We start from the raw sequence: 25816 nt of genomic DNA, 5'->3' as shown, positions 1-25816 counted from the left end.
CGTCTCCTTCCCCTGCCTTGTATAGGTACTCAAACCAAATGCCATTCTAAATGTACATCTTGCTTGCTCACTCCCATCTCAGCACCGGCTTCTCAGGTTGCCTAGCATGTGACAGATGCTCTATTCTCGTGTCCTCTGCACTGTCTTTGCTGTTCAAGGGTGAGTAGGACATGACCAATCTATTCCATCATCAAATCCTAAAACCAGTTGTGGGTGAAAACAGACTCTGACTGACTGAATAAAGCTTTATTTTAATGCAAAATAACCAAGAAAAATTTATATATTCATATATAACAATATCCAAAATGTTTTCTGTGGTACAAATGGGATCATCCTAAAAAGTCTGTAAAGAATTCATTCTCCACCCCCATATGCCAAAATATGATCTCACATAATTTATATTCAAAACTTATGAACAGACTTGGTATCACCTAAGTACAGGGAAACGCTAGAAAAAGTGATTGTATAGACAGTAGGTTGGTTTTGATGTTCCAGTAGTAAACAGCATTGCAGTCATCGTGGTGGGAACATAACACTGTCTGAAAGAGCTGAGTCAGGAGACAGCCTTGGTTAGTTCACTCCCACTCTGGGCTTGTAGTTAAGTCTGACTTTAAAAGTCAGGCTGTGTGTGATTCTATTGCTATTCAAAGACATGAGGGAGAAAGAGTTTCACTTAGAAGTCGTAGCTGCATATGAGCTTATAGGCTTATTTTAGATAGTGAACTTTCATTCTCCTTTTTATCAGAACGGTGACTTTGTAGGCATATCTTAGGGAGACTCCTCTTACTGGTCTTACTGTGGCATCATTTCCATTTAAGTTGGTGTGAATGGGGAGTACAGGGGAATAGGATCGTGGACTGTTTCTGAATCCAGCTCCCTCCTGCCTAATTGCACTAAGTCCTTTTGGACTTTCTGTTGCTCGTGGACTCAGGAAGCAGTAGGGTGTCTACCTAACTTAGCACCAATTTGAAGCCCTCTCATTGCAGATGTCAGAGTTTAATGCTGAGGGGAATTTTACAGATACACATCCCTAACCACACCAAACTCTCCAGATCTCTTTATCCCTCTGAAATGCTAAGTGTTCCTCCAAAGAAAATGAATGCTGTGGTTACAGGTTAGGGAATAAACACTCTTTAAAGGCTTGATCTCTGTGCATAACAACCTTATTCCTGGCAACTCCAAAAGTTATCAGATGGATTTCCTCCATAAGATAGATTCGATTTAAGAAGTTCATAAATCTTTGGAAGGAATAATGAATCATGTTTCAATGTTGTTTAGTGGTGGCAAAAATAAAGCTCTAGTGAAGTCTCAAATTTCTTCTATCAGTAGGTGTGCAAAGAGTTTCCTCCACAGGGTACCATTGGGTCTGTGGCTCTCCCCATGCTCTTGATTTTAAGATCTTTGCTCCGTGATGTACTGTGGTATCAATGCAAATAGATCTAATAATCTAAGAATCAGGAGCATCACAGTAATATTTTCCCCAATTTTTGTGGTTATTCTATTTAAGAAAATACTCCTGATTTTGAGCTTGCCTTTCATCCAGGGATGTGATATTGTGGGGAAGCAGTATTATACCAAGAGTGATATGGCTGCAGCCCAGTGACACTGGGTTCATGAGATGATGTGTTCCTCTCCTTGTGGAGGACTGAATTCGCCTTCATCTGAAAGTGTTCGGTGGTCTACTCCCTTTCATCTCTCTACTGCAAAAAGGGACAAAAACAGAGCTCTTTAAAATATCTTGAGTAACTTGAGGCCAACACATCATTTTGAGGCTTGGATGACCTAATGGTCAGGTCAGAAGCCGAGTGGCTGTACGTTGTTGGGTTTTGAGCTTGCTGTGACACTTTTCATGGGGTATATTAGTATTCTGAGCTACAAGGATACACCTGATGGAGTTTTTTCAAGGCTATAAATAAACTGGGAACTATTTCCTGCTCCTGGGCACCTACTGATTATAGCCTGGTCTTCTAAATATTCTAAAGTACCTGTTCTCCTAAATACTGGGAAAGAATGCCGTAACCTCTGGGTGGTGACAATTGGAGGGTTGGTACACAGGCCTTTATAAAGCTTTCATTCAAGCTGTTCTTAATTGCTACTTAGCTTGATGAAGACTTGCTCTCATAATGTTAGCTTCTTTTGGGAAGGGCCAAATGGGGCATATGTTATACTTCAAGCAAGAAAAGAACATCGTTATCTATTATCTTTTTGTTGTTGTTGTTTTTGGTCTACTTTAATAGTACCTTCACATCACTGGCTGCCCCTTAGAATTAGCAACTGTTTTACTGCCTGTGTATACAGTACAAAACCATGTTTGGAGCAGCTTACCCTGAGCCTGAGTACAGGAGATATTATGTTCACACAGTGGCAACATGGTGAAAACATGTGCATTCTTCCTACAAGGGCCACTTCTCCAGCACACACAGAATATCTCACCTTATGCCGCTGCCCCTTGTGGGACCTTGGCCTTAATCCAGAAGGAGTCTTCTGGCTTGGTTATGTCCAGTAGTCTACAGAAATTTGGTTCAACTATGGAACATCTTGAAGAGCTGATTTTTAATGCTTCAGAACACATCATGCTTCCCTCATCATTATCTCCTTGAAGGTTTATTTAGTTCGAGGTGAAGGCAGCTTGCAGCGTGTTGGCAGGGAAACCCTATAGCTCATCTGCATTCCACCTCTAGGTGAGCAGGGCCCAATCCTCAACCTCTTTGCACAGACTGCAGACAATCTAAAGGTGCCTGACATAAGAGAGATGATAGAGGGCAAAAAACAACTTGACAGTCAACTTTCAAGAGGGTAAGTCAATTGTAGTTTGGAAAATGATGCCTCAAAGTTTAGTAAATAATACTAGTTAAGTCTAAAACCACCAGTTGCATCATTCTTGGTAACAGAACTATTTTAAATTAAAAAAAATAAGACTAAACTGGGCTAGATAGATACTCTATATATTCAATGATACTATAATTTATTAAATCCTATCAGTCAGAGGTATTCTAATCTCAGCCAAAATATGTCTAAATTGAATTCAAGACTTTTTTTTTTTTTTTTTTGGAGGGAATGAAGAAGGAATGCAAAAATGCTTAAAATATTTCAAGAGTCGCTGAACAAGTTGAGGCTCCTGTGCTTTACTGTTTCTCGGTCTTCTCGTGTTCTCATTTGGGTCAGGTTGTAGGTTTTAGAGATCCTGTTGAAATAAGTAGAAAGCTGCAAAGCACTTAAGAAACTGCGGTGGGTATGGGAGGGTGGGGTTTCAGCTTTTCAAAGCTATAAGACCTTCTTTTCCCAATTGGAGACCTTGGCCTTGGCCTTGCCCTGTCTTTTGTTGATGAAATATAGCAGATATAGATTGATTTAGTTTTATGCTCCTTCTCCCGTCCCTGCTATTTTCTGTTTTTTTTTTCTTTTTACTCCCTTTCTCATCACACTTTCCAGAAAGCATTTTTATTTTCCATTCTCCCTACTGGTAATCACATGCCGACACACACATACACACACACACACACAGTCACCACCAACTACCTGCTGGTTATCATTCCCAAAGAGTTCAGTCAGCCCCGCCCTGGCCCCAGGTGCATATGGTGCTATTTGGCACTGAGTCTGGAATTGCTGTTTCCAGAGCACTGCTACCTGTGCGACCTAACCAGTGGGCCCTCTTTTTCCCGCGTACACCTTAGGCTCAAATGAGAGCCTTAAAGTAGAGGCCCTGCTTACACTAATTAGAGGCAGGAGGTTTGGGGGTGAAGCTGTAACCAGGTATGTCCATGCTATTGTGCCTGGGAGGTGGGAGGAAGGAAGGTCCTTGGAATTTCAGTTCTCCTAACCTGATTGCCTTGGTCCTAAGAATGTATTTCTTCTGGAAGCTCTAACTAGCTTTGCACATTCTTCCAGGACACTAATACTGCACTCACATCTTACTTTTAGGAAACATGAAATGCTTATACCAAATGAGTGGTACCGAGAACCTGAGAAATTCTACAAATAAATGTAGTCCTCCTCTCGTATAAAGCATTTTAAGGAGATCACTCCTCATGTTTGCTGCGGTTGTCTTCTCAGTGAAAAAACTACTCATTTAGGATGCCCATTATGTACAGCCACTCTTCACAGACTTAACTCTAATAAAGTGGCTGAAGCTTAGCCTCTGATTGGATGATGATCCTGGGCAGAGACTGGACGCATGCTGCCAACTCTATGGGGTGTGTGTGTACTCCAGGGAGGTGGCATGTTGTAGATCTACACTGTTAGCTGTCTGTTCAGTTACCACTCTTGGTGAACTGAACAAACTCTAAAATTATTTCATATATCAGGCAGTATTTTTTTAGGGCCCCATCCCTCCTCTGCCTTCTGATTTCCTTCCCAAACTCCTGTCTCATTTTTCCTCTCTGATTAGCAACCAGGTGTTGCAACCTCAGGGAGAAAAACCTAACCTGTACCACGCAGAATTCTTAACAGGAAGAAGGCCTTAATGGGTAGGAAGAACAAAGGTGATGTTGGATGACTTCCTTGCTGGGCTGAGCTTAGTGGTATTCAGCTACACGGCTGCCGTCATGGGGTTCTTCTGCCGAGGATCCTGGGTTCGGTATGGATACTGATCTGGGCTGCCCCCTCGGGGCCCTGGTCTGCCCATTTCCTGGTAGGCTGGTACTCTGTGGTGCTGAGGAGGGGAAGGCGGAACGTCTTGTCTGAAGGGTCCTTTGTGCTGGGGGACTGGTGGGGGTGGGTAATACTGGGGATACCGGAGATCTGTGAGCCTCAGATCTGGGGGGCGGGGATAGCTCCCTTTGGGAGGATGCACAGGATGAGCCCCTGGGTAAAATGGAAGCTCCCTTTCCTTGTAGAGCCCTCGAGGTGCTGCTGTCAGATAGTCTACAGGATCTGCTGGTCCTCCCCTGGAAAGAGAAGAACAGACATACATCAGTATCTCCTAAGCTGCTCAGTGAACTTCACATTCATTAGCCTCCCACATAGTTTGGTGTGGCCACAGATTGGATCTGGCCAATGGGACGTGAACAGATGTGATATGTCCCTTTAAAAGGAAGAGAGGGACTCTCCTCTTCTCTTCGCTCCTTTCTGTTGGCCACTGGAGTGGCCATATAAGACCACAAGGAGAAAGCCATATGCTGAGGAAGGCTGAGCAACAAGAAGGCAAGAGCCTGGTCCCTTGACACCATTGAGCCACAGTGTCAGTCAGGACTGACTGGTGCCTGAGAGAGCAATAGACTTCTGTCTTATTTGTATGTTGACCTTTATCATTATGACCGAGCTAGTTGCCTAAATAAGGCAGAGTTTGTCTCTGGTAAAGCTGGATCATATGCCCCTTCCCCAAAGCCTGACTTTGATGTGGCGGTAGAAATGCACACATTATTTGGGGTCATGAATCCCCCAGGGACTGTACTCACTTCTCTCCTAGGTGTTTGCGGTGCTCTTTACATGGGCCATAGTCTTGGTCTAACTCTGGTTGGTGTCTGTCACATCTCTATGTGGATTAGTGTGCCCTCCTCTCTCAAGAGGTCCCAGAAAAAGTCCTAATCTAGAGCTTGGAATTACCCACCCAAAACTGTGATATAAAGCAATTCTACCGCAAAGTCAACAAGTACCACCTGGCCAGTAGCAGAGGGGGAAGAGCCAAACCAGCTGTAAGTTGCACTGTGTAATGAGTCGGCACACAGAAAGGTCTAGGGCAAGAATAAACACTAACAGAAAGTTACCCTGTCTGGATCTCCCTACTAAAACAACAAGCATCTTCTGATCCATTTGCCACAACAGAAGCAATAGGTCTCTCAACAATGTACAGATGACTGCATCTTATCTAGCCTGGGGTTAAACAGATGAGTTCTGTTCACAGCTCTTAAAATCTCATAACCCTTCTGTGCACATATTCAGCACCACCATGCCCAGATCCTTCCCACTTTCTACCATTCCTATTTTTATTATTTCTTTTTAAAGGAAGACTTACTTTTTCAATAGTAATTAATGAAAAGCTCTCCACTGTCAGCGTACAAACTGGTAGGACACTTGAAAGTAATGACAGGGCTGTAAGAATACAGTCTCTGTGGTTAATGAAGCACTGTCAGTGAGGGTCAGAATCACCCTGTAATCTGCAGAGTTTGATTTGAAAACAGCTCTGTAAGTTCCCGAAATCCATGGAGGTTTGATAGGCTCCAAGCTCAGGTCCATGTGGAAAGCAGCATGTGAACACATTCATAAGGTTGAGCAATGGCATTCTCTCTCCTTTTGGATGTCTTAATTTGGCTATGTATAATAATGAAAGATAGATCCTTGAGCCTGGGTTAATTTAGTTAGTGAGAGTTTTCAGATAAAAAAATTAAATTGTTTGTGTACAAGTTATTACAGCATCAACTGCTATTATTCAGTGTAGTTTGCTTTGCTCTATTTTAAATTGTCCATGACAAATAGAGCACAAATGTGTAATCTGTCACTCTAGCCCTGAGAAATAAAGGATGAGGATTTCATCTTCCCTTTCCTTTCAAATGTTATTCTTTATTTAGAAAACTTCCAGCATTCATTATATCTTTTATCATAAAATATTTTAAGTCCCCTCCTCCCCCACCGTGCTCATTTCTATTTCCTTTTGGTTCATGTTAGAGATTTCCGAAACACTTAAAAAAAATCCTTAACCTGTGTTTTCTTTCAAAATCTACTGAAGATATTTCTCTGCATGAAGTGAAACATGTGGTTTTTCTGCACTCATTTTAAGCCCTTGGGATAAATCACTGACATTTGCAACACACAAACATTATCTGCCTTAAAATGAACATACAACCAGTGTTCCCCCTGGACCCTCTTAGCATGAATGTTTCCTGTTTAAAATGGAAAGAGAGAAAGGAGGAATTCCAGGCCTTGGACTTTTAGGGTCCTGTTCTCTCCTTGGAGATTACTTTCCTCTAAAACAGAACATTATAAAACACAGACAGGCCATGGCTTTTTTAAAATTTTATTTGTGGACAGACAACCCAGATCAAGTGGTGATGGGGCAGAAGTCACCCTGAGAGTCATAGCAACCACGTAGGCTGTGTGCCCCTGGGGCAGTTTCATGTCTTCTCTGTCTGCATCCCTGGCCACTAGGTCACCTTTCACAGCCAGGGGCAGATGGCACAGAACCCAAGATAGTTTTGTGGATCCACATTGCTTTCTCTGAAGGGAGACTTTATGTCTGCAAGTTTGCTTACATGTGGCAGAAACCAAGTGAGGTAGCTGTTCTTTGTCAAGAAATGAAATCATGGAAATTGTCTTTTTCTGTAGAACTCATCAAAACAGTTATCCTTTCTAATTTTTCAGAGAGAAGGAAAACAATGAACTGACCTATGAAAACACTCTTTTAAGGTTCAAAGAGTGCTGGAAGAATTTTTCTTTCTGGGAGGGAGGGGAAAGAGGGATGCTATTGTTTATGATAACTTTTTTTTTTCAAAGTTGAGCATTGACTCTTACCAGAACTTCTAAGTGCTTGTGAATATTGTGTGTGTGTCATGTACACACACACACACACACACACACACACACACACTTAAAAGAACAATTTATAAACAAGAAAAAAAAGCCCGACTCATTAATGTAGAATTTGATAGGATAATGGAAAAAGAGGGAGCTGATATTTTATCTTCATTAATCTTGAGTTTCCCTTCTCATAGTACCTTTATGTGGATGCAATTTAATATTTGTAGGAAAGCAAAAACCCCACCTCATTCTGGAGCCTAAGAAATGCTTATCACAGTGACTGATGCTTCATGTTTTGAGCCATCTCTGAGAAATCCAGGGGAACCTTCCTTTGAAGATTCCAATGAACCCAAGAATCCAAGTAGCAAATTCATCTGCATTTTAAGACCATTCATTTTTCATGTGACCCCATGAATTTTATTTGTATATGTTGTTATTTTTCTTGAAGAAAAAAAGCTTCCAATAGAAACTCTCACTCAGTACCATATTTACTTAAGGAAAGAAAAACAAGCCTATGCTTTCTTTATGACATAACTCTTTGAGGAATCTGTTGTGAAAACATCAAACGTTTTTGACTCTCAAATTTGGACAGGATGGCAGAGCAGAAGGACTTGAGCTCACCTTCACTCATGAAAACAGCAAAATCACAACCATTGCTGAACAACCATCAGTAAGAGATTGGAACCTACAAACAAGGTATTTTACATCCAAAGGCAAAGAAGCCACAACAAGATGGTGTGTGTGTGGGTGCTTTTGTGATATAATCAAATCGCATAGCCACGTTCACAAACTGGAAAATAATTATATTGTAGAGGTACTCCCACAGGAGTGATAGTTCTGGGTCTCACATTAAGTCCTTCAGCCTGAGGGACTGGTATTGGGAGGAGGAGCCCCCAGAGCATTTGGATTTGAAGGCCTTTGGGGGTTGAGTGCACTGGGACCCAGGGAAAAGCAGTGACTACTCCATAGGAGCCTTGGCAAGATCTTTCTGTAGGTGTTGGAGGGTCTTCTGGGGAGGCAGGGGTCACTTGTGGCTCACTGTGGTGGCATGGACACTACTGGTAGAGGCTCCAGGAAATATTTATTGGTATGAGCTCTCTGTGAAGCTGACATTTTGTCATTGAGACCAGGCCACACCAAATAGCTTTTAGGCTCTAGTGCTGGGACACCTCAGGCCAACAACCAGCAGGGTTGACACACAACTCCACCTATCATCAGACAGCCTTCCTAAAGCTGTCCTAAGCCCACAGATTTTTCTAAACACACCTCTATATGTGGCCTGCACACCAGAGGGACATGACTCAGTTCCACCTACCTGTGGGATGGCCATAGTCCTTCCCAACAGGAATCCTGCACAAGCCCCTGGACCAGTCTCACTCACCAGGGCATAGACAGAAAAAGCAAGAGAAACTATGATTCTGCAGCTTATGGAAAGGAGACCATAAACACAGGCAGTTAGACAAAATGAGATGGTAGAGAAATATGTTTCAGACAAAGGAACAAGATAAAAGCCCAGAAGAACAACTAACTGAAGTGAAGATAGGCAATCTACCTGAAAGAGAGTTCCAAGTAATGACAGTAAAGATGGTCCAAGATCTTAGAAAAAGAATAGAGGCACAGACTGAGAAGATACAAGAAGTATTTAACAAGGAACTAGAAGACTTAACAAAAATAGATGAACAATACAGTAACTAAAATGAAAAATGCAGTAGAAGGGATAAGTGCACTGGGAAGCAGATTGGTGGAAATCACTGCTGCTGAACAGAAACAAGAGAGAAAAGAAAGACAATCTCAGAGGCATCTGGGACAACATTATACACACCAACATTCACATTATAGAGGACCCAGAAGGAGAAGAGCGAGAAAGAGCCTGAGAAAATGTTAAAAGAGATTACAGCCAAAAACTTTCCTAACATGGGCAAGGAAACATTCACTAAAGTCGAAGCTCAGAGGGCCCAACCAGGATAAACCCAAGGAAGAACATGCTGAGACACATATTAATCAAACAGACAAAAATTAAAGAGAGATAGAAAATATTAAAAACAACAGTGGAAAAGCAGCAAATAACCTACCGGGGCAGCCCATAAGGATATCAGCTGATTCTTCAGTGGAAATTCTGCAGGCCAGAAGGAAGTGTAATATATTTAAAGTGATGAAAGGGAAAAACTAACAACCAAGAATACCCAGAAAGGCTCTTGTTCAGATTCAGTGGAAAAATCAAAAGCTTTACAGATAAGCATTACAGAACGACCAAATTAGCTTTACAACAAATACTAAAGAATGTTCTCTAGGTGGAAAAGTAAAGGCCATGGTAGAAATGAGAAAATTACAAGTGGCAAAGCTCACTGGTAAAGGCAAATATACAGTAAAGGTAGTAAATGATCCACACAAAAATATAATATCAAAATCAGTCTAGAGGAGAGTACAAATGCAGGCTATTTGAAATGCATTTGCAATTAAGAGACCAGTAACTTAAAATAATCTTGTGTATATATAGAGACTGCTATATAAAACCTCATGGTAACTGCCAACCAAAAATCTACAGTAGATGCACACAAAAAAGAAAAAGGAATCTAAACATAATACTAAAGATAGTAATCAAATCACAAGAGAAGAGAACAAAAGAGGAAAGGAAAAAAAGACCCACAAAAACAAATCCGAAACAGTTAACACTGTGGAAATAAGAACATTTATATTGATAATTACCTTGAATGTAAATGATTAAATAATGCTACAACCAAAAGACATTGACTGGCTGAATGGATACAAAAATATGACATGTAATTGAAGATATCTTCTGATAAATATTTTTTTCTATTAATTTTTTTTCTATTAAAGCCCTAATACCTGTATATTTGCTGCCTACAAGAGACCTACTTCAGATCTAGGGACACATACAGCCTGAAAGTGAGGGGATGGAAGAAGGTATTCCATGCAAATAGAAATCAAAAGAAATCTGGAATAGCAATACTCATATCAAACAAAATTGGCTTAAAAAAGGCTCTTTTAAGAGACAAAGAAGGACACTATATATTGATTAAGGGAACAATCCAAGAAGAAGATATACTAATTGTAATATATACATATGCACCCAACATAAGAGTACCTCAATATATAAAGTTAACAGCCATAAGAGGAGAAATCAACAGTAATGTAATAATATTGGGGGACTTTCACACCCCACTTACATCCATAGATCATCCAGACAGAAAATCAATAAAGAAACATAGGCCTCAAGTGACACATTAGACCAAATGCAATTAATTGATATTTATAGAACTTTCCATCTGAAAGCAGAAGGATATACATTCTTAAGTGCATGTGAAACATTCTCTAGGTCAGATCACATGATGGGTCACAAGGTAAGACTTGGTAAACTTAAACTGAAATTATATCCATCAGCTTTTCCAACCATAACACTATGAGAGTAGAAATCAACTATAAGAAAAAAACAAAAAAGCACATGGAGGCTAAACAATATATTACTAAAAAACCAATGGATCACCAAAGAAATTACAGAGGAAATCAAACACCTAGAGAAAAACGACAGTGAAAACATCACAATCCAAAACCTATGGGACACAGCAAAAGCAGTTTTAAGAAGGACGTTTACAGCAATACAATCTTCCCTTAGGAAACCAGAAAAATCTCATGCAACCTAATATAATACCTGAAAAAACTAGAGACAATAGAACAGAACCCAAAGTTAGAAGGAAAGAAAACATAAGATCAGAATGGAAATAAAGAGAGACAAAGAAAACAATAGAAAAGATAAATGGAACTAAGAGCTGGTTCTTTGAAAAGATCAACAAAATTGATAAACCTTTAGCCAGACTCATCAAGAAAAAAGGGAGAGGGCACAAATCAATAAAATTATAAATGAAAAAGGAGAAGGTGCAACTGAACCACAGAAATACCAAAGATCATAAGAGACTGCTATATGCCAATAAAATGGACAACCCAGTAGAAACATACACATTCTTAGATACAATCTTCCAAGATTGAACCTGGATAAACAGTCACAAGCACTGAAATTGTAACTGTGATTAAAAACCTTCCAATAAACAAAGGTTTAGGACCAGATGGCTTCACAGGTGAATTCTATCAAACATTTAGAGAAGATTAAGACCTGTCCTTTGGAAACTCTTCCAAAAAAAATTGCTGAGAAATTCATGTCCTAGGTTCATTCTATGAGGACACCATTACCCAGATACCAAAATCATGTAAAGATACCACAAAAAATTACAGGTCAATATCACTGATGAACCTAGATGCAAAAATACACAACAAAATACTAGCAAAGTCCAATAATACATCAAAAGGATCATACATCATGATCAAGTGGGATTTATCCCAGAGATGAAAGGATTTTTTAATATCCACAAATCAATCAGTGTGACATACCACATTAAGAAATTGAAGACTAAAAACCACATGATCACATATGTAGATGCAGAAACAGTTTTAGACAAAATTCAGCATTCTCCAGAAATTGGGCATAAAAGGAAGCTACCTCAACATAATAAAAACCATATATGACAGACTCACAGGTAACATCATACTTAATGGTGAAAAGTTAAAAGCATTTCCTCTAAGTTCAGGAATAAAAGATATCCACTCTTGCCACTTTATTCAATATAGTTTTGGAAATCCTCACAAAGGAAGTCAGAGAAGAAAAGCAAATAAAAAGAATCCAAATTGGAAGAGAAGTAAAACAATCACTGTTTGAATGTGACATGATATTATACACAGAAAGTCCTAAAGATGCTGCTAGAGATCTACTACAACTCATCAATGAATCTGGTAAAGTTGGAGGATACAAAATAATACACAGAAATCTCTCCATTTCTATTCACAAACAATGAAAGGTTATAAAGAAAAATTAAGGAAACAATCCCATTTACTATCACATCAAAATGAATAAAATTCCTAGGAATAAACCCTTAAGGAGGCAAAAGACCAGTACTCTGACAAGTATAAGATGCTGGTGAAAGAAACTGAAGATGACATAAACAGATGGAAAGATAGACCATGTTCTTGGATTGGAGGAATCAATATTGTCAAAAGGACTCTATAACCCAAGGCAATCTATAGATTCAGTGCAATCTCTATCAAATGACCAATGGTATTTTTCACAGAACTAGAACAACAAAAAAAGTAAATTTGCAAGGAAACGCCAAAGACCCAGAATGGCTAAAGGAATCCTGAGAAATAAAAACAGAGCTGGAGGAATTAGGCTCCCTGATTTCAACTACACTACAAAGCTACAGTCATCAAAACAGGATGGTCTAATATCCAGCACAAATGAACATCTCCTCAGAAAAGAAAATCATGGACTTGGAGAAAAGACTTGTGGCTGCCTGATGGGAGAGGGAGGGAGTGGGAGGGATCTGGAGCTTGGGCTTATCAGACACAACTTAGAATAGATTTACAAGGAGATCCTGCTTAATAGCATTGAGAACTTTGTCTAGATACTCATATTGCAACAGAACAAAGGGTGGGAAAAAATGTAATTGTAATGTATACATGTAAGGATAACTTGATCCCCTTGCTGTACAGTGGGAAAACAAACAAAAAAACAAAAACAGGATGGTACTGGCACAAAAATAGAAATAAAGGTCAATGGAACAGGATATAAATCCCAGAAATAAATCCAAGCACCTATGGTACATTAATCTATGGCAAAGGAGGCAAGAATGTGCAATGGAGAAAAGACAGTCTCCTCACTAAGTAGTGCTAGGAAAAGTACACATCTACATGTAAAAGAATGAAATTGGAACATTCTCTCACACCATACACAAAAATAAACTCAAAATGGATTAAAGACCTAAATATAAGTCTGGATACTATAAAACTTTTAGAGGAAAACATAGGCAGAATAGTCTTTGACATAAATTACAACAATATCTTTTTTGGAGCTACCTCCTAGAGTAATGAAAATAAAAACAAAAATAAACAAATGGGGCCTAATTCAACTTAAAAGCTTTTGCCCAGCAAAGGAAACCATAAACAAAATGAAAAGACAGCCCACACAGTGGGAGAAAATACTTGCAAACAAAGCAACCAACAAGGTTAATCTCTAGAATATACAAATGGCTCATGCAGCTCAATATTAAAAAACAAACATCTTCATCAAAAATGGACAGACACTGGGAACTATATCTAATCACTTATGATGGAGCATGATGCAGGATAATGTGAGAAAAAGAATATATATATATGTATGTGTGACTGAATCACTTTGCCATACAGTAGAAAACTGACAGAACACTGTAAACCAGCTATAATGGAAAAAATAAAAATAATTTAAAAAACGGGCAGAAGAACTAAATAGACATTTCTCCAAAGAAGACATACAGATGGCCAAAAAAGCACCTTAAAAGATGCTCTACATCACTAAATATAAAAGAAATGCAAGTCAGAACTGCAATGAGGTAGTCTGTCAGAATGGCCACTATCCAAAAGCCTACAAATAACAAATTCTAGAAAGGATGTAGAGAAAAGGGAACCCTACTATACTGTTGGTGGGAATGTAGATTGGTACAAATACTATGGAGAAGGGCATGAAGATTCCTTAAACTGAAAATAGAACTACCAAATGATCCAGCAATTCCACTCATGTGCCTATCTGGAGAAAACCATAATTTGAAAAGATAACATGCACCTTAATGTTGATTGAAGCGTTATTTACAATAGCCAAGACATGGAAGCAACCTAAGGGTCCACTGATAGAGGAATGAATGTGTGTGTGTGTGTGTGTGTGTGTATACGTATGTGTGTGTATACATATATACACATCTTTATTATTACTCAGACACAGAAGGAAATAATGCCATTTGCAACAACATGGGTGATCTAGAGATTATTATAGTAAGTGAAGGAAGTCAGTCTGAGAAAGACAAATATGTGATTTCCCTTATGTGTGGCATCTAAAAAAATGATAGAGGTGAACTTATTTACAAAACAGAAACAGACTCACAGACATAGAAAACAAACTTATGGTTACCAAAGGGTTTGGAGGGAGGGATAAATTAGGAGTTTGGAATTTACATATATACATACTTCTATATATAAAATAGATAATCAGCAAGGGCCTACTGTATAGCACTGGGAACTTGACTCAATATTCTGTTATAACCTATATGAGAAAAGAATTTGAACAGGAATGGATATATGTATAACTGAATCACTTTGCTGTATACCTGAAACTAACATAGCATTGTAAATCAACTATACTCCCATATAAAATAAAAATATTTTTAAATTTCACTTATTTTTTCCCACTTTTTTTAATCATTTATTCTTTTTATGTGCTATTTTTGATTAGGCTCATTTTTGGAGGCCCAAAGTTTTCTGCTTTTGATTGGAAAATTTGTAGGAACTATCTCAGACATAGAGTTTCCAACAACATAAGATGCAAGATTCAGTAATGAAAATTATCTTTTCAGGCTAAACCTGACAAAGCTATCTGGTATTGACATGTGAAGAAGCAATAAGGATCACTTTCTTTACATGAGGTTTTCTTCCTTTTGCCATCTTAGTCTGTTGCTATTTTTAATTAAAAAAGGGGCTGATTACCAGGGGGTAAGTGGGTAAGATAGATAGCTCCTGGGTACTAACAGTTTATGGAAAGAGGAAAGACTACTTCTACATTTGCTAACATAATTTTTTGGGGGGATGGGCTCAGTATTGAAGGGACCGAGTCACTGGCAAGACCTTTTAGCTCAGAATGAGGTGGCTCTACCTACTGGAATAGATGAAGAGGCATGCACAATTTCTACTGCATATCTGTCCCCCAGCAATTGCAAAGGAAATCTCTTTCCTCTGCACTCACCACAGTAGTTCATTCTCATCTCATCTGCCAGTTGCCCTGCCTCAAGCTGGTTATACACTATGCTAGAGCAACAGCATCTTGAAGGATAGAATTGAGTCTCATGCATCTCTTGATATCCCTCAGAGCCTAGCACTGGGCTTTTGGACATCATGGGTGCTCCATAAATGTACACTAGTTTGTTCAAGAGAGTTCAAAGAGGAAACCCTCAAACATACAAAGTAACCACAGAGGGTCAGATGTGTGTAGGAGCTGGATGGAAATAGGTAGAGGACTAAAAGGATAAAGTGGACTCTCATTGAAAGGCTGAGATTGACAATGGTTGAGAAAAGACTGGACTCTAATTTTTAAAGGAGGGAGGGAGGGATGGTGGACTGAAAAAAGGGGTTTGGCTGGGTTCAACACAGAATGGCTGTAAACTTTATCAGGGTGTGGGTTATTATGTTTGTCTTGTTTGCCTAGAACAAAAGTAGACTGTCTTATTTCTGTTATCTTGCATCGTGCTTGAATCACAGTAGGTGCTTCATGAATTTTGAACTTGAATTTCATTGCCTTGACTTATTAGTGAGATCAACATGATTGATTAACTGGTGCAGGTTAATTGTATTTACTCAAGAATTAAGGGAGAGTGCCCAAGATGGCTAAACAGAAAGACCCTGAGCTCATATCCTCTCATGAGCACACCAAAATCACAACTCTCTGCAGAACAACCGTTGATGAAAAAGACTGGAATCTACCAGAAAAGGTTTTCTACAACTAAAGGCATAAAGAAAGAACCATGATGAGACAGGTAGGAGGGGTAGACTTGTGATATAATCAAATACCATACCTCCCCCTCACTGCCTGATGGGTGACCCACAAACCGGAGAATAATTATATCTCAGAGATTCTCCCATAGGAATGAGAGTTCTGAGCCCCACGTTGAGCTCCCCAGCCCAGGTGTCCTCCTGCCCTGGAAAGAGGAGCATCCAGAGCATTTGGCTTCGAAGGCCAGTAGGGCTTAATTGCAAGAGCCCCACAGGACAGGGGGTGGGAGGATAGAAACTTCATTCTTAAAGGGCACAGACAAAATCTTATGTGCACTGGGACATGGGGCAAAAGCAGTAATTTGATAGCAGCCTGGGCCAGACCTACCTGCTGGTTTGGGGGAGTCTTCTGGAGAAGCAGAGGGTTGGGCTACCCCTGGGGACATAGACACTGGTGGCATACCAGTGGGAATCACTTGGGAACATTAGACAGCATGAACACTCCTGGCATCTTGGCTCATTAGTGCCAAGACCTGCCCCCCCCCCGCCCTCCCCACCCAAAAGCCTGTAAAACTACAGTGTTGGAATACCTCAGGTCAAAAAGCTGGGTAGGGACATAGACCCATGCATCAGTAGACAGGCTGCCTGAAGAGCTCCTGAACCCACTGCCACCTCTAGACATGCTCCTAGACATGGTCCTGCCTACCAGAGGAACAGGACCCAGCTCTAATCACCACTGGGCAGGCATAGGCTCTTCCTGCCAGTGAGGCTTCATCAGCCTCACCCACCTGGGGACAGACACCAGAAGCAGGAAAACTATGATCACACAGCCTAAGGAATGAGTCCACCAACAGGCCACACCCTACCCTAGGACCAGCTGGGCCCTGGCCCTACCCACTAGCAGACCCAATGCAACCTTTGGGACACCCTAGATCCCTTACCTAACTGTGTCAGGAACTGCATCCCCTGCCTCCCCTACCTTCCAACGATTTGAGACGAGCTCTGGGAACCCTGGGCCCTGAAGCCAGACTCCAGGCACCAGCTCTGCCTGCCAGTAGTTTAGCACTAACCCCAGGATCTGGCTTTACCTGCCAGTGGATGGGCAATAACCCTAGAGTTTTGGGGACCCTGGCTCTGCCCACCATTGAATTAGCACTTGCCCAGGGCCCCGGGTTTCCACAACCAGCCACCTTGTGACCAGCCAGCATTGAGCCAGGCCTGCAACCAACCTGATTAGGGGCCAAGAGCCTACCAGACCACTTACACAGTCTGCAACAACAGAAGGATCCACACTGCCTTCTTAAGGGGAGCCCCCAGAGCATATAGCTTGGGTGACGAGAGGGGAGTGCACTGCTGGGATGCATAGGGTATCTCCTACAGGTCATTTCTCCAAGGTTATGAGAACTTGTGACTTGCCACATGTGTAAAAATGCAAATAGCAACTTAGCACAAATGAGACAGCAGAGAACGTGTTCCAGATGAAGCAACAAGATAAAGCCCCATAAGAAGTGAAGTGGAGATAGGCGATCTACCCAAGAAAGATTTCAGAGTAATGATCATAAAGATGATCAAAGACTCAGGAGGAGAATGGAGGCAAAGAGCTGTAAGTTAGACATTTTTAAGAAAGAGTTAGGAACTATGAAGTATAACCGAAGAGAGATGAATACCTGAAATGAAAAATGCATTAGAAAGAATCCACAGTAGATGAAATGATACAGAGGAACTGATTGGTATGCAGGAGGACAGTAGTGGAAATTACTGCAGCTGAACAGAAAAAAAAAACTGAAAATAAATGAGGACAGTTGAAGAGACCTCAGGGATAACATCAAACACACCAACATTTGCATCACAGGGGTCCCAGAATGAGAAGAAAGAAAGGACCTGAGAAAATATCTGAAGAGACAATAGCTGAAAATTCTTAACCTGGGAAAGAAAACTGTCATCCAAGTCCAGGAAGCAGAGATAGAGTCCTATGCAGGATTAGCTCAAGGAGGAACACACCAAGACACACTGTCATCAAAATGACGAAAATTAAAGATGGAATATTAAAAGCAAGAGAAAAGCAACAAGTAACATATGCAGGAATTCCCATAAGGCTATCAGTTGATTTTCCAAAAGAAACTCTGTGGGTCAGAAGGGAATGGCATGATATATTTAAAGGGATGAAAGAGAAAAAGTCTACAAAATATACTCTACCTAGCAAGGTTCTCATTCAGATTTGATGGAGAAATCAAAAGCTTTACAGATAAGCAAAAGCTAAAAGAGTTCAGCACCACCAAACCAGTTTTATAATCACATACATTAAAAGGACTTCTTTAGAAAAAGAAAGGCCACAACTAGAAACAAGAAAATTACAAGGTGAAAAAGCTCACAGGTAAAGGCAAACATACAGTAAAGATAGGAAATCATGGCTTGGTAACTGCAAACCAAGTATCAATAATAGATTTACACACAAAAAAGAAAAAGGAACCCAGCAAAGACAAATCTCGTATGATACTGCTTTTACGTGGAACCTAAAAAAATAATACAGATGAACTTATTTACAAAACAGAAATAGACTTACAGACCTAGAAAATAAACTTATGAAAGGGGAGGGGAGGGATGAATTAGGAGTTTGGGATTAACAGATACACACTACTATATATAAAATAAACAACAAGGATCTACTGTATAGCACAGGGAACTATATTCTATATTACATAACCTATAATGGAGAAGAATTTAAAAAATACATATATATGTGTGTGTATATATATATATATATATATATATATATATATATATATATACACGCACACACACATACACGTATATTTTGGAATCACTTTGCTATATAACACATTGAATCAACTATACTTCAATACCTTTTTTAAAAAAGGGGTAATAAAAGTGGCCACACACACAAAAAATCAGTTAATACTGTTTTTATAATGGTCCAGAAATAAAATTTCTTTGTTTCTGTCATAAACACAATAATCCAGGAACATCTTTGTACCTTACAGAGCACAGGGTACAAGATCTCAAATATGAGCCTTAGGGAGACAATGTCAAAGGTGAAAACCTGGTGCCGCCTCTGGTCTCAAGCACCTGGGCTTGAGGACGGAGGAACACACACCAGGGGTGGAGGCGGGGTCCAGTTTCCCTCTGTCGTCGTGCTTCACGACATCTTCCCACGTGACATCACTTGATGGATGACTTTCATACAAGCCGCATGTGCCCAAGAGAGGCAAAATCTAGGATTATGCCAACTTCTCTAGTGTCTGCTATAACTCAGTGCCCTTCCCTCTCACCCAGGAGAGATCAAGGGCATTTATGTGCATGGGGGCCGCATTATTGAGGGGAAAAAACTTGAATCTGCTGTAATTTATTAAAAGAAATTATTTTCAACCTTCAGTTCTTCATGCATCCGTGATAAATCCTTACATTACAGAGCTAATCATGATTCGCCAGTGTAGGTCTAGGCTGAGTTTAAGAAGCACCTCTGACTCTCATCGAATGAGCTTGTTTTAGGAGGAGGAAGCTGAAGAATAACGGGATAAGAGCTAAGATTGAGGCACAGTGGGGACTAGGAGAGAGTTTGTTTTGAGAGGGGATGAGCTTTTAGCAGGCATAAAAATATGTAGTAAAAAGTGTGAAAGCCATAAAGGATTTGTGAGCGAAGATGAGCACATCCACTGGAGACATAAGCACTGGATTTCTTACTTAAGGAAGAGCTTCTAAAGGGCAGAATCTTGTTCCTCTTAATTTAGGGAAAATACTATGTGCTATTAGCAAAACAGACAATTTCTTAACTTCCAAGGTAGCCTTTATGATTTTCCCTTTTTTGGTAATAATTGACTGGGGCCAAATTTGGGGGTGAAGTGGGAGGAGATAGATGATGTAAGAGAGGTACTTGTGCCCTGTGGCAGAAAGCCGACATCTGGCAAAGCCACACTCCTCTCGAGCAGCCACGTGTAGATTATTTAGTGGCTGCGCTGGTGTTGGTGCTTTCTTCTCTGGTTCTTCTACAAATATGGGAAAGCTAAAAAAAGACCAGCATAAACTAATATACCCGAAGGAGCCTGGGCTGCTCATGCTATGTGGACAGAGATGCTTTCAGTCTGTTTGGAATTCCTTCCGTGTCAGGTTTCCAGTTACCAGGCCTTTATCCTTCGTCCAGGCATGAGTGCGGTTGGCCAGGATTAGCAGAGCCCTCTGCAATGTATATTACACAGCTTTGATTTCTGCAGATTTTACAGAGTCATAAAATACAATGATCATTTGATGTCCTATGTTACAGAGAAGATTTCAGGACAGAAATCCTACTTTCATCACTCACATTTCCCATAGTGTTATGAGGAGAGGGGCTTATGCTCTTTGCTAAGAACTGGGGTGGGAACAGATTTATCAGCAGATGCTTTTGGCCCTTGTTAACACCAAGGAAATGTTTGCAAAGAAAATGAAAGAGGAATGATAATGATAGAGTGCTCAGAAGGCATTTCTAAAACAGTTTAATGCAGGCATCATTGTGATCACCCACATTTAATTCCTTCTTTCATGTTTTTCAATAATGATCACAAACACAAGAATTTGGTTATTAACAAACTGCATGGGTGCTGAGGATGAGATCCTGTATAACCCTTTAGCAGAAGCTATCTGGAAAATGGCGCTTGAGAATGTTTTAGCTGGAGTTCCCGTCGTGGCTCATTGGTTAACGAATCCAACTAAGAACCATGAGATTGCGGGTTTGATCCCTGGCCTTGCTCAGCGGGTTAAGGATCTGGGGTTGCTGTGAGCTGTGGTGTAGGTTGCAGATGTGGTTTGGATCCCGTGTTGCTGTGGCTGTGGTGTAGGTCGGTGGCTACAGCTCCCATTAGACCCCTAGCCTGGGAACCTCCATATGCTGTGGGTGCGGCCCTAGAAAAAGACAAAAAAAAAAAAAAGAATGTTTCATCTCTTCTCTATAATTCAGTGCCCTTCCCTCTCACCCAAGAGAGATCAAGGGCATTTAAAGAATATCAGATATTCTCTAAAAACAGTCCTACTAAAATAATTTCCTTTGTGAGGGATTATTAGGTTTCTCAAGTGGGAACTGAGGACAATTAGAAAAGGGGGGCATGAGAGCATACATAGAAGGAATCCTGCGCAAAGCCCCAAACTGTTGTGAGTGGCTGCAAAGTCATGAAATCAATTTGAGTGATACCCGCATATAATTACCCCATGGTCCCTTTAACTATGGAAGAGCTTTATTTAAAGAGAATGAAACCCAAAGGAAACAAATCATCATAATTTGTGAGGCCACTAAAATCATCTCTCTCTTTCTGTTGTAATAATAGTTCTAGAATTTCAATATCGAAACACTAAGGATTTCATCCAATTGTCATGCAAGAGACAACAGTTCAATTTCAAGGTCAGATATGGAGGGGCAACAGGTTCAAGAATGTAGGGTCCTGAATTCTAAAGATGGTCTCACCAGCCCCTTAGGAAAAACTGCACAGCTTCTTGCCCAAGGTTACTGCGTGGAGACATGACATTCCAGGGGAAAAACATGCTGTTCATGAGACCTGCTTTTCCCTGGTCAATTTAGATTATTTGTAGAGTAATAGATACAATTTTTCGATAAGATATTCAGATGTCTTTTCCAAAGATATTCAAATATTCATATTGCTGCCACATCTTTACCTGCCCCCGTTCCTCTGCTCTTAATTTCTGAAGCCAGGGCAATAGATGGATTTTTCAGTAAACTACCCACAGTCTTTGATCATCAGAATTCCTCTTCACTAAGGGAAAGAACCACTGGGAAGGAGGCTTAAATACTTCCACCTTTGTGTGTGTATATTGGGAAGGGTGTCTATACCATGATTTCATTAAGACCCCGAAGAATCTTGCCACTGCAGTTCTCTTGCTCTGAAATTCAGCAGCAGAAATAAAAGTGCTGGCAGGAGTGCTACTACTTATGCTTGGTGAACTCAGGAACAAGCTTCAAAAGCTGGGTTTAGCACTGCAAAGATTCATAAATAACAAATGCTAGAGAGGATGTCGAGAAAAGGGAACCCTCCAACACTGTTGGTGGGAATGTAAATTGGTACAACCACCATAGAGAACAGTATGGCGATTCCTCAGAAATATAAATATAGAACTACCATATGACCCAGCAATCCCACTACTGGGCATATATTGGGACAAAACTATAATTCAAAAAGATACATGAATCCACATGTTCATTGCAGCACTGTTCACAATAGCCAAGACATGGAAACAACCTAAATGTCTATTGAAAGATGAATAGATTAAGAAGATGTAGTAATATTTGCAATAGAATATTACACAGCCACAAAAAAAAAAAACAAAATAATGCCATTTGCAGCAACATGGGTGTAATAGAGATTATCATACTAAGTAAAGTAAGTCAAAAAGAGACAAATACCGTATGATATCACTTCTAGGTGGAATCTCAGATATGGCACAAATGAACCTATCTACCAAACAGAAACAAACTCACAGACATAGAGAACAGACTTGTGGTTGCCAAGGGATGTGGGGAGGAAATAGGATGGACTGGGAGATTGGGGTTAGTAGATGCAAACTATTACATTTAGAACAGATAAGCAATGAGATCCCACTGTATAGCACTGGAAACCATATCCAGTCTCTTGAGAAAGACCATGATAGAAGATAATTTAAGAAAGGGAAAGTATGTATATGTATGACTGGGTCTCTTTGCTGTACAGCAGAAATAGGCACAACATTGTAAATCAACTATACTTTGATTAAAAAAAAGAAAAAAGCATTGCAAAGATTCGAAGCCTCCCAAGCACAGTGGCTCTTTCTGTGCCAGGCTCCATCCTAAGCATTTTCCCCATGTAAACATGGTTATTCCTCACAGCGTGCCACAACGTAGATACTAGTGTTATCCCTGGTTTGCAGGTGAGGAAACAGAAGAACAGGGAGGCTAAGTAACTTGACCAAGGTCACACAGGAAGTGGCAGGGCCTACATTTAAGCCTGAGCAGTCTGACCCAGAGGCCTCATGCTTGACCACTAAGCTAGACCGTGCAGCCTCTGACCCCTCTTGTTCTTACCTGCTTACAATGTGCCTACTGGCAGCAGGTGAGAGGAATCGGAGACATTCTTCTGATGCCTTCTCGTGAACAGTGGGTGAGGGGGAAGCAGTTCAGTCTGGGGAGGATTAAGGTGTGTGACTTTTATTTAGGAGACTCTAGAGCAGAGGAGTGATGTGAATTACCTATGTGGCAGCCCCACTTGGAAATACTGTAGGCACCTCACACCTCACAGGTACAAAATTAAACAGTGACCCCTCCCCAAGACTGCTGCTCCTTCAGTGGTCCCTTTGAAGAATGACATAATCCACACAGCCAGTCACACCAGAAATCTAGACTCCTCGCTGTCATCCTCACTCCAGCCAGATGTTGGGTTTTAGGAAATGCTCTCTAGAAAATATTCTAGAAAATATTCTTGGCTGTTCATCCTCACTGCTCTGGCTTTACTTTATGCTCAAATCCCTTTTGGGCTAGCAATAGTATATTAGGGCCAATGACAGGCTGGCCAAGTTGAGGGCCAGCTTCACAAAAGAGCAGTTCAACAGCACAGAGGCAGGTGCACATGAATCTGAAGGATGTTGAATTTTGTTAACCATCAAGCCAGTTGCCAACAACTTTGAAGCAGTTTTGAGCACATCACACTTGTTATCAAATGAAAACATTGCACAATTTGTGAAGACAATGAGTTCCGTTCTCTTTCAGAACCTCTGAGCATTTATACTTTTTTGGGGATGTGATAGTCTTGAACTTAAATCCCAACAGTTTAACTGGTTTAAAAGTTTTTTTTGCTTGTGCCTGAATATGAGATCTGCCAAATGCTTTTATTTATTTATTTTTTTAAAACCAGGTTATCTTTTCTCCAAATTTATAAGACTAAATGAGGTTTATAGATCATATTCCATAAATCTCTGGGTTCACTTTCTGCCTTAAGAAATGAGGAGTTCCTGTCATGGCTCAGTGGAAACGAATCTGACTAGCATCCATGAGGACACAGGTTCAACTCCTGACCTCACTCAGTGGGTTAAGGACCCAGCATTGCCATTGGCGTGGCTGTGGCTGTGGCTGTGGTTGGCAGCTGTAGCTTGGATTCGACCCCTAGCCTAGGAACCTCTGTATGTTGCAAGTGCAGCCCTAAAAAGACAGAAAAAAAAAAAGCATGGCGGTATCTAAGGTAGTTGGTGGACAAATGGACCAGGGACCAGTGGGTAAATGAGGTGCGCTGGGTCTCCGTTTGGCAGGAAGGCTTTGACGTCAGCACCTCCAGAGGCTGACCTGATCTCATCTCCAGGCAGGTTCCCTGTGAAAAGGAGTTTCCTTCTCCTCTCATCAGTGACATGAGCTTCCTTCCTGGTTCTGGCCTCCTTTGGAGAGGACACACGGAGGAGGTGTCTGGCTCTGGAGCTCCCTGTGGATGAAGTGTGGTTTCTGAGAACTGATTCAGCCACAGTCCTGCTTGGGCATATATCAAAGATTGATGTTCTAACAATCTCTCTGATGCCCAGCACTAAGTCAGTGAGGCAGCCCCCTTCTCTAATTTCCACCAGATAACAGATGGAAGTGTGTTTGGCCCCTCCGTGTAAATTCTGGTGTGGAATTGAGGCACCTCGTGGTACTTTTCACAGAGGTGTGTGTGTGTGTGGTGGGGGAGTCATTCTGGGCCTTCACCTCCTGTCTGCACTGAGCAGGTTCCAAGGCCAGGCGGGGGGGGGGCGAGGGGGGGCCCTCAGCCCTCTCGTCTGCGCTCCAGCTCGTTATTTGGCAGCAGCCTTTGGCGATGGCATCAGCATGACAGACTCTATGTGATATCACATTCTCCTCAGCTCTCGGTTTTGCAGATGAAATGGATTTACAGCACAAAGGTTACTGAACGGTATTGTCGAAATGATTTTCGAAAAATAATAAAAAGTTATTAAGAGAGTCTTAGGTGCTGATGACTAGCTCTGAGCTCCCCCAACCTGCCTTGGTCTCTTCATCCTCTGGCTGATCATTACATGGCTGGTAAAGACTGGTTATTAATGTCATTACCAACCTTTTACTTTCAAATCCCCTTTTATTGAAATTAGAGCATTCGGTGCCATTTCCCTTTCTGCTGTAATACAGCCCGACTGTCAGCCCAGTTTCTTCGCATTCCGTCCTCGCCTTTGATGCTGCTAGAATGGAGCAGCTAGCAAATCAAGGCTTATAATAGCCCAGACTGATTGGGGCTACTAGGAAATTACTCCGCTCTCATCATCACTTTTTTTTTTTTTTTGTCTCCAGTGTTCTCGTACGGTTACTGTCCTGAGCCTTTCTACAACCCTCCTCTCATGCCTCCACCTCCACTCCCTTTAGTGAACTGAGATGTGGATCCAGAGCCATTGATGAGTGCTTTTAAAAAAGGCAGAGCAAGACAAGCTTTTACTCTGAGCGAGCCCCTTCAGCTGTTATTTCATCCACATTTATTCTCCAACTCCCTGATTTATTGATTTATTCTTTGAACAATTCAAAGAAAACTATAAATTCGCCTTCACTTCTGTTTCTTTGCAGGCTGCCTTGTTCTTGTCCATACTTGGTGCTGGCACATGTGCCAATAGGAAACCATGTCCTCCTGTTTGATCAGATGCATTCTGCTGTTGGCACAGCAGCAACCTCCATTCTTTTTTTTTTTTTTTGGTCTTTTGTCTTTTTAAGGCTGCACCCATGGCATATGGAGGTTCCCAGGCCAGAGGTCCAATCAGAGCTGTAGCTAACGGCCACAGCCACAGCCAT

General features: G+C 40.9%; 1 protein-coding gene across 1 annotated transcript in view; it reads right to left on the bottom strand.

Moving 5' to 3' along the window:
• Positions 1-229: 229 nt before the first annotated feature.
• Positions 230-25816, bottom strand: part of PARD3B (par-3 family cell polarity regulator beta) — a 1037082-nt gene continuing 1011495 nt past the window's right edge. The window contains exon 23 of the mRNA XM_047773303.1: positions 230-4886. Coding sequence (XP_047629259.1) covers positions 4529-4886 — 358 coding nt within the window. The 3' untranslated portion in view covers positions 230-4528. The remainder of the gene's footprint in view (positions 4887-25816) is intronic.

Source organism: Phacochoerus africanus, chromosome 3 (assembly GCF_016906955.1).
Source record: "Phacochoerus africanus isolate WHEZ1 chromosome 3, ROS_Pafr_v1, whole genome shotgun sequence".
NCBI lineage: Eukaryota > Metazoa > Chordata > Mammalia > Artiodactyla > Suidae > Phacochoerus > Phacochoerus africanus.
The sequence above is the reverse complement of the archived record's forward strand: the minus strand, read 5'-3'. Positions and strand labels throughout refer to the sequence as shown.